The 10083-nt window shown below is 37.9% G+C and overlaps 1 protein-coding gene across 1 annotated transcript in view; it reads right to left on the bottom strand.

Annotated features, from left to right (window-relative positions):
- The window catches only part of CNOT11 (CCR4-NOT transcription complex subunit 11), a 39516-nt gene that overhangs the window by 4588 nt on the left and 24845 nt on the right, over window positions 1–10083 (bottom strand). Inside the window, exons 4-7 of the mRNA XM_014957740.1 lie at window positions 9106–9270; window positions 5506–5658; window positions 4724–4926; window positions 3757–3959 (exon numbers count right to left, since the gene is read on the bottom strand). Coding sequence (XP_014813226.1) covers window positions 3757–3959; window positions 4724–4926; window positions 5506–5658; window positions 9106–9270 — 724 coding nt within the window. The remainder of the gene's footprint in view (window positions 1–3756; window positions 3960–4723; window positions 4927–5505; window positions 5659–9105; window positions 9271–10083) is intronic.

Below are 10083 nucleotides of genomic sequence, written 5' to 3' on the forward strand. Positions count from 1 at the left end.
TTCCTTCAGACTGAAATTTTATTCCTAGGAACTGAAATGATATGAATACCCGGAGCCCCTGAGTAAATGAAAGTGTTAACTAGAGATTAATGATGCACAATAATCTCAGAAGCTTCTTACTATAGAAGAATTGGAGAACTACTGCATCAAAAAATGGAATTAGTGTATTTCTAAGAGTTAGCAACAAAGCACACCTATTTGTGGTTTAATGCTGGCTACTACCGTATTTGAGCTGCCACTGTTTCTTACCTGAAAAAGTGATACAGCCCTCAAGTTTTAGATGAGAGCATACATTAAATGCCATAAAGTTAGAACAAAATTTGACCAAAGTAACTCTAATCACAGTCCTATCTGAAGTAGTGAAAAAGGAGGGGCAACTGGGAAAACAGTGCATGTTTTAGACATTTCATCTTCAAGTTTTTGTCTTATTTCACTTAAAAATTTGGTGTCTCCCTGTTTGCATTGACAGTCATTTTGCCATTTAAGAGAAGCTGTTCGATAATAGTTTATTCCCAGTCATGTAATACAGAGCTGATTTCTGACAGCTTCCACAGATAGTTAGATTGGGTTCCTGTATATAACATATTTACAAACTTTTGCTATATATTACACAAATCAGTCAATGCTACAGGTTTCTAATTTCCAGTGAAGCCCCCACACTGAGTATGAAGATTCTTCTGCAATAAACACTGCAATACAATGTTGCTTATTCATATTTGCACTTCGGGTACTAAATCTAGATGCTGAACTCCTTCCTTAAGCACAGAACCAGAATAACTACTTTGTTGCATCAAAAGATCAATTTCCTTAGTTCCTTCAGACTGAAATTTTATTCCTAGGAACTGAAATGATATGAATACCCCTGAGTATGAGGAGCCCCTGAGTAATGAAAGTGTTAACTAGAGATTAATGATGCACAATAATCTCAGAAGCTTCTTACTATAGAAGAATTGGAGAACTACTGCATCAAAAAATGGAATTAGTGTATTTCTAAGAGTTAGCAACAAAGCACACCTATTTGTGGTTTAATGCTGGCTACTACAGTATTTGAGCTGCCACTGTTTCTTACCTGAAAAAGTGATAAAGCCCTCAAGTTTTAGATGAGAGCATACATTAAATGCCATAAAATTACAACAGAATTTGACCAAAGTAACTCTAATCACAGTCCTCTCTCAAGTAGTGAAAAAGGGGGGGCAACTGGGAAAACAGCGCATGTTTTAGACATTTCGTCTTCAAGTTTTTGTCTTATTTCACTTAAAAATTTGGTGTCTCCCTGTTTGCATTGACAGTCATTTTGCCATTTAAGAGAAGTTGTTCCTGTGGTGGTTACGCTGTGAGAGAACCAGCATGCCTGACTAGTGCTGTAGCTACCCTGGATGGGAGTAAAAGCTCTTTTCTTACTACTATTTCTCCACATCACGATCATCAGCCCAGCTTCAGGGCAGTAACTGCTGTCAATCTGCGCCAGAAGGGACTGATTTCAGAAATAAAATGTTTCTTTCCTCAAATGATATTTAAGGTATTCTTAAATGGTATTTAAGGCTGATTTGGGAGTTCACCTTCAGTAATTGCCAAGAAATGGAAGAAAGTAAGCAGGAAAGATGTACTTTTGTCATTTGTGGGGATCAGCTGTCTGAGAAGTTTTCCTACTGAAGGGCCTAGCATTCCATTAAGAAAATGGCTTGTATCTATAGGCAGAAGTTATTCCTAACAAGGGCAGGGTGTGCACATAAAGCAGGATAGTTACTTAACAATACCACCTTTTGTTCACTTAAGCCACCTCAAGAATGCAAGTTGCATTTAAGCAGCTTAGCTGTGTGGCATTCACTTTTTGTTGAGGATCTTTTCTTACTACTATTTCTCCACATCACGATCATCAGCCCAGCTTCAGGGCAGTAACTGCTGTCAATCTGCGCCAGAAGGGACTGATTTCAGAAATAAAATGTTTCTTTCCTCAAAGTCTGCACCAGGAGGGAGGGACTTATTTCAGAAATAAAATGTTTCTTTCCTCAAATGATACTTAAGGTATTCTTAAATGGTATTTAAGGCTGATTTGGGAGTTCACCTTCAGTAATTGCCAAGAAATGGAAGAAAGTAAGTAGGAAAGATGTACTTTTGTCACATGTGGGGATCAGCTGTCTGAGAAGTTTTCCTACTGAAGGGCCTAGCGTTCCCTTAAGAGAATGGCTTGTATGTATATGCAGAAGTTATTCCTAACAAGGGCAGGGTGTGCACATAAAGCAGGATAGTTACTTAACAATACCACCTTTTGTTCACTTAAGCCACCTCAAGAATGCAAGTTGCATTTAAGCAGCTTAGCTGTGTGGCATTCACTTTTTGTTGAGGATTCTCACAGTAACTGCCCTTTGTCCCACTGTAGTCCTCTATATTCCACACAAGCACACCTCAAGAAGGATCAAAATTAACATTTCCAGATGTCCTAATAAGACAGAGCTGCTACCTCAGTTGAAAGAGAAGCCAGAGATGAGGCTGGTTTTTAAGCTATGAGAAGAGAACAGGAATTCTTCATCAGGAAGAAGTGGATTGTGACCCATTGGAGTGACAGTCACTGCAGTGACAAAACCATACACATCCAGTAACTGGTCATTTTGCAAGTCAGTAACTAAACTTGCAGCTTCCTGGGATGTAGGACACATATTTGCTAATGAAATTTATCTATTAACCAGGAACCTGATTGTCTGAATAAAACTTTAGTCATACTCTAGATTACAGTGACAGACTCCCTTAAGTGATAACCATTTTAAATGCTGTTTTGTTTTGAGCTGAACAGATCAAACAGGTTGATGAAATGATTCTCTAATAATTATCAACACCAGTTGAAGTTATTCACTATACAATATGTATTCTTTTCAAAGTAGAAACGCTTTGCTTTAATATTAAAGAGTAACAGTATTTTCTTTGAATAAGCCTCCCTATTCTTGGAGGAGGGACCGAAAGATTAACTAGCATAGTGCCTGTGCAAGAGATGTGCTTTTTACCATACCTAATATGGTATGTTATAAGTAATTAATAGAAAATTATAGTAATGTTAATTAGAACAAAATATTTAATTAAAAAAAATTATAAATAACTAATAGAAAATGTAATATATATATGCCTTCGCCATCACATCTTTCTGCTGGGAAATTGTAGAGTTTTTTTCCTGTTAAGTTGCAGTTTTGCTACTGCTAATAGGAAGCTGCTATTATTACACTAATATTTTAAAATAGCACTGCATAAAAAGGAACTTAAAAATTGGCAGTGTTCTCTGAATTTCACACTAAAGATGTTTGAGAGGTTCAGTTCTTTATTATCAACCCACAGTTAATTTTAGAAACTTAGTCTGGACTAAAATAAGACTTTTTTTCCTTTAACTACAGACACCCCCACTAAGGAACTATATTAAAAGCGAGTATGCAATAAACACAGGGTCCAGTAGTGGTAGAAAGCAATGAATCCACAGCACTCTCTTCCTCTGCAGGATTAATCAGAACACACTAAGTCTTATTATTAAAAGAGTATTAAAAAAATACAAACCAACAAACTGCATAGAGAAATTGAGAAGGGAATGACAGTTTGATACTCTTTTCCTTTACTGTAATCCGACTAGTAATTTCTTCAATTCCTGTGACTTTTGGTACCCTTTGGAATGCATCCAATATAGCTCTGTGGCCAGCCTCACAATCACTTAATAACTGTTCATTTATTTATTTTACATACTTAAGGAAACAACCTTAAATTTCAGATAGTACTCACCTATTTACAACTTCCATGGAATGTAATGACATGTCCATGTTGACCAAGACAGAGAAGTACTCTGTTATCTGACTAGACTGCATCAGTTTCAGCAACATCTCTATAGCTACTAAAGGATTGTTTTCAACCAGGTCTGGCAATTTGGCAGGAGTGAGACCAATATGGTAAACGAGCTTGGGGTCCTTTTCCAGTTCTCCAAGGAGCTGTAAAGAAAAAAAAGGCTCAGGTTTTTTTTTTTTTTTCTTAACCATTTACATTACTGCTTGAAGAAACTGCTATAACACATCTAAGCTAAGGAGAATGATAACCCTTTAGATTTAGGTGTCTTTACTGGAAGACAATGGAATTATACTTTAAAGTCTCTTTGCAAAGGCAACTGTGCCCATAAAACCTTTAATGAAGCAATTAGTAGTCTTTCATCAGTGGGGGGCAAGCAAGAGCAGAAACAAAAAAAACAAACCACCACCATGAAAAGTTTCAGCCTTTAGTTTCCCGTCCAGCAGAAAGAAACCTCAATTGTGAGTTCATTGCTGTCAGAAAAAGTTCTGCAAATAAAGGATATTTTATAGTGCTAGCATAATGATTATCAAAAAGCCCACTGGAATCAAGGGTAATACTATCAAATTGAGGAAAAAAAAATATTGGTGTTGGCATTTCTGAAATACTTATCAAAAGCTTCTAAAGAAGCATGAACAACTTCATTGTAAGAAGATTTTTCTATGCAGAAAAATATTGGTACCACTTATTGATTAACTGTAACCACATCCAGTCAATGTTATGAAACTGAAAGATTTCTTCCTTATAAAAACCCAAAGTCAAAACACTTGTTTTTTTACAATTTAAAGTCCTTGGAGTTGCCTGAATCTAAACACAGACCAATTAAAGTGATCAAAGTTTTCTAAAATACATGAGTTAATAGACAACTGTTAGAAAAATCATTTTAGGCAGAAAAGTGCATGATTCTTACCTGTGTTTGCTGTGGGGAAGTCAAAGGACTTTTAAAAGCTTTTGCCATGATTCTTTTTATCTCAACTCCTGTGCTGTTCTTAACACACATTGACTTATCCCACTGGATTGTGTGATCTGGCTCTATAGGATTCAGCCATGCCAATTCATCCTCACATATATGGAGTGGAGGTGGTGGTCGAATAAACTCTGGTCGAAAGTGACCTAAAATGGCAACAACGTGAAACTTTTTAAAGCTTCAGATATTCAGTTTTACATCAGTGCAAAAAGATGACCCCAACCCCCCTATTTCTTTAAGCTATTATAACACTGAGAACAGCATGAGTATTGTATTTGCCTGCCAGAAAAACATTTATTTCTGCTTTTTAGTGATGCTGTTACATCAGCCTGTTTTTCCTCTTGATTCAGATCACTGAGTTACCAATTCTATGGTGGTTTATTTTCCTTCCACAGTATTTTGCTTCCTTGGAAGGTGTTAACAGTCAGTGCAAACCTCAGTGTAGAGGACTAAGGTCTGAGAGGCATCAGACCCAGTGTTTTAGCCAATAGATGACATGAGTAACCGCTTGAAGACAGGCCTCAGATTTTTAAAAGTCTGGAAGTGTGAACGCTATGGAGTCTGATCTGGAGGCAGCCTGACACAGTTTTGTACAGTTTCATTCCTCTTCATTCCCATTTCATACCCTGAAAATACTTCTGACTTACATTACATTTCATCTGGAGAAGTATAGTAAGATAGCACGGCATGAGTTACAGAAACAAGAGATGTGAAAATGCACATACTTTCTATAGGAGGTTTTGGTCCACTCACTAAGGCTTCCGTGATCTGGGAGGCAACGGAGCTGTCAAAACCAGAGTTGGAAGAATCTGGGTCAGGATCGCTGAGAATGCTGGGGAAGCTGGCCTTGCTCTGCGTTGGCAACTCGGACTGACGTTCTGAAAGAAGGCCAGTCCATAATATTAAAGCATAAAATTGAAACAGAGATGCCTGGAATACTAAAAGTAGTGAGAAACAATCAGCTTTAGAGAATAACCAGCTTTAAAAAAACCCCGCAGATATCATCAACGTGCAATTTAGTACTGTGTTGAGCAGCTAGTACTTGGAGTGCCAGCTGACAGGCAAGGGACAGTGGCATGCAGCAAGGACAAAGAAGAAATAGAAATTAATCTGAAACATAGCCTTGACTTCAGAAAAAGTAACTGATGTAATCTGCAACTAAGAGGACATTAGGAGGTTCACACGGTACTCCTGAGAGAGTTCACATGCTGTATCTGGTTTTGCAATCGCTTCTTCTCAGAGCAGGGAAGTGAAAAAATCTACACAGATACATTTACAGTCTCCCCAGTGATAACAGCCATACTAGAGCTGAAATCAGCTACTCAGATTTATCCAAGACATTTCAGTGGCGTTGTGCAAGCTACTTTACATTTGCTGTCAAGCTACAGCAAATGCTTGTGTGGAAAAAGATGGAGTTCCACTGTTACGTGATTCTATATTGTCTTCAAAGTGAACCTGAAAGGAGCTGAAAGTCCAACTGAGTTACACAAAAATAATATTAAGTTATTTTTAGACTTAAAGAAACTGGCCAAAAAAACTATGGGGCTTCATATTCACATCCTTGGATTTTTAGGTATTCTGTCACAACTTATCACTCTTCTGTGTCTAGAAACTTCATGTCTCATCTTCTATATTATCTCTCAAAATAATACAGAGAATGTAAAAGTGTAAAAGTTTAAGATTCAGTCCTTCAATCCACTGGTTTCAGAAGCTTACATGAGACCTTAATTATATGCACTGAAACTCAAAAGCTGACCCTCACCACTTCAAGAATTAGGGTTGGATAAACAGTTTCAGGTAAACAGAAGCGAGAATTAGAACATGCTGATTTAACAGGAAAGAACACAGCATTTTGAATCAAGACATTTACTTTAAAACAAAAATATATTCTGGAAACAATCCCTACAGAGCTAACGTTTTTTTTCTTTTTATAGGTAAAAAGAAACTTAGTTTGATTCCTAAAGGAAAGCTCTACAATGTATTACAATCTTAACTTTAACACACATCAATTACTCTGAGATCAAATGAGGCTTAGCGACAGTTACAAGTACTTAGCCAGAGAAAGTGACATGTTTGATACAGTAACACACCAGATTAGCAAAAATAAGTTATAGGGAAGGAGAGAGGCTCCTATGAACATTTTGTAGACCAAAGGGAGGAGAGAACAAAGCAAATTTTAATACTCATTCCCAAGATGCTCTATTCAAACACTCTACTTTTGGGGGGAAGAAGCCAAAACAAAAACCAAACCAAAGGAAAAAAAAAAAAAAAAAAAAGAGAAAAAAGAAAATCACACCCAGAAAAAATACCACAGTTGCAAGTGAATTGTCACACCAAGCTCAAGCTCAGAAGACATGCCAAGTATTTTTTACTCCCTTTACAAAAAAAGAATTGGTATATGTACACTGATTGAAAAAAAAAAAAACCAAACAAAACAACAACCTAGTACTTTCTAAATTATTAAAGTTCATTTTGCAGGTATATTCTAAAGCAATTAAAAATCATTGTGCTCTAAAAGGCCCTGAATTCATCTCAGGAGCCACAATTTTGAAGGGCCACCAAGTCTTACAAGTGTTACATTCTACAAAATGTGGGGGGAAAGGGTGTGAATGCAACCCCTTAAACACTGTATCTGAGCTCCGCAACACAAATATTTATGCAGTGTCAGCAGCACAGCTCCATCCTGCCTGCTGAGCCATTAGGAGAACTATACTAAAACTTCTGAAAAAGTCACAAACCTTCTGAAACAGGTGAATAGACAGCCAAGAAGTATCACATTATTTAAAAGAGCAAAAGATTTATCTTCTAAGGAACAGACATTTATTCTGCGGAGCTACAGCAGGAAGTCTGAGAAAGCACAAAGCTTTTTTAGATGCAGCTTTTGTTTTGTTATATAACTCCTACAACTGCTCGTAAGCAATTAATTTTGCATGTTTACTGGATTATGTAAATAATGATACAAGCACATCTTACAGGGCTTAATTTTGCAAAGCCCCATTAATGACTGCATGCTGTACTTTAAACCATCAGTGTCTTCTCTTTTTTCTTTTTAAAAAAAGGACAAATTAGAACACACAGGCTAAAGTCCCCATCCACACAGCTACAGTTTTGAGGTTCTCTGCATGTTTTATTTTTAATGAGAACTATTCAAGGGGACAGTACCAAGGGGAAAACAAATAATTGAAAAAACTCCAGGTTTCTTTAAGCTATCTCATATGCCTTACTCTAAAAATCACAAATTACCTGAAGTTTCACAAAATCTGAACTCACAAGAGTATTCTAGAAAACACAGACAGGATAACAAGAAGCAGAAGGCTTTGGTTTCCCCCTTGAAGGGGAAAGGTATGCAATTTGCATTTTCAAAAGATCCCACAGTCTGGAAACAGTCGCTAAGGAGGACACTAGAGGACATTTGTAGACTGTGAATAAGGGACAGTATAGTGCACCATAACAAGCCAGTGACAGATTCTAGAGGAAAACAAACAAACCAAAAACAACAACAAAAAAAAACACACAGAAAAAAAATGATACCAAGATACAATTGCTGGACAGAGTAAGCCCAGTTAGTGCCTGACTCCAGACCAGTAAGCCACATTGCACAGGTCTAGAAGTGGGATGGTCAGTTTTCCAGTGAGCAGGTTCATTTGCATGTACCTAGGAAAAAACCAACTATTTTTTTGGTGTTCAAACTGGCTCCTTGTTCCCAACAATATTTTCTATTTCAGATTAGCTCCAGATGTGACTCATCAGTCAACGTGATCAGAACAATCATGTTCCTGCTCCTTTTCTCCTGTCAAAGGATAAGCATCACGTTGCTTTTCTTTTCAATCTAGTAAAAGTAGACCACCTTCCCACTCTGCAGTTAATGCTGCAAGATCTGACTTTCTTTTATAAAACTGAAGATATATTTGAAATAGCCAATTTGCCAGGTGCAGTTCAAGTACCAGTACATGACAGCATGACAGTTATGCTTATTCTCTCATAACAGAAATACTGCAAAGGCTGAAAAGGGATAAAAATACACAGACAAGAATGAAAGCTTTAGATGAAAAAAAATATCTTCCTTCCTATACTTGCAAAATATTCTCATGTTTAAGGCAGTGATATATATCCTTAAAAAGATGCTTGTTAAATAGGAGAAAACAGTTAAGACATAATCTCTGCTTGGTTTCTCTTTGTGCTCAAACACAAGCTTGAAGACCATAAAGCACAGTTCAATCTTTTTCATCTTTAGAATAGACAGGAGTGTTTCTCAGGTAACTCATAGCCACATTACAATTACCATTTCCATTCATAATTGAACCACAGCCACAAACCTTCCTTACCTGCTAATGCCAGCTGAAGTCCACTTATATCCACTGACTGGGCCATGTTCCCCACATCCATTGAAGCAATCTGCCGAGGAGTTTTCTTGAACAGTTCTCTGGGGGGGGCCAACATCAGCTGAGACAGAAAGAATTTTTCTGGAGGAGTTATGGGAGGCAAGAAGCCTGTGGAGACACAGTGGGAAACAATCCCTGATTTTTAAGGCAGTAGCATTAATAGCTTCCATATGCTTCACGTGGAACAAGCAAAACTAAACCGCAAACTAATATGTGCTTTATGGCAAGATCGGTGCAGCTGAAGAGTCTTTGTGAGCACACACAAAACTGTCACCTACTCAGCTCCTAAACTGATGTAAAATACAGTGTTATACTGATTGGTGTCATGCATCTCAACGTGCAATACCTGGTGCTAAGTCAGTGACAGCGATTTCCTTACATGCTTTCCAACTTAGACAACTAGTGAGCTAAATATGACTAGTGAGCTAAATATGACTAGACATTGCAATTCACACTATAAGTTATAAAAATATATTTTTTCCAGAAACTGATTTACCCATCCTTGTCATGCTTGTACTTGCTGAAAGTGGGAAAAAGCGTTTGACTCCTGTGCATTGCTTTGGGAGAATCATAGAATCCTCTAGGTCAGAAGAGACCCTTGTGATCATCGAGTCCAACCATCTACCCTACTCTACAAAGTCCTCCCCTACACCACGTCCTTTAGCACTGCATCTAAACGGCCCTTAAACACACATGGATGGTGACTCCACCACCTCCCTGGGCAGCCTGTTCCAATGCCCTGTCAGAGGCCTCTCCTAATCAGCTCCGGGTTTTTCAACGGCTTTCTCCCCCCAAAACATTCCACCTTAGCCCTATCTGACATCGGGCCTGGCCACGCTTGCCATGAAGAATTCCCCCCGCTTTTTCCAGAGGCGGGAAGCCGAGGCCGGGCAGCCACAACCTGTCCGTCCGTCGGTCGGT

The sequence above is a fragment of the Calidris pugnax genome, unplaced genomic scaffold (assembly GCF_001431845.1).
Source record: "Calidris pugnax isolate Ruff unplaced genomic scaffold, ASM143184v1 scaffold303, whole genome shotgun sequence".
Classification (NCBI taxonomy): Eukaryota; Metazoa; Chordata; class Aves; order Charadriiformes; family Scolopacidae; genus Calidris; species Calidris pugnax.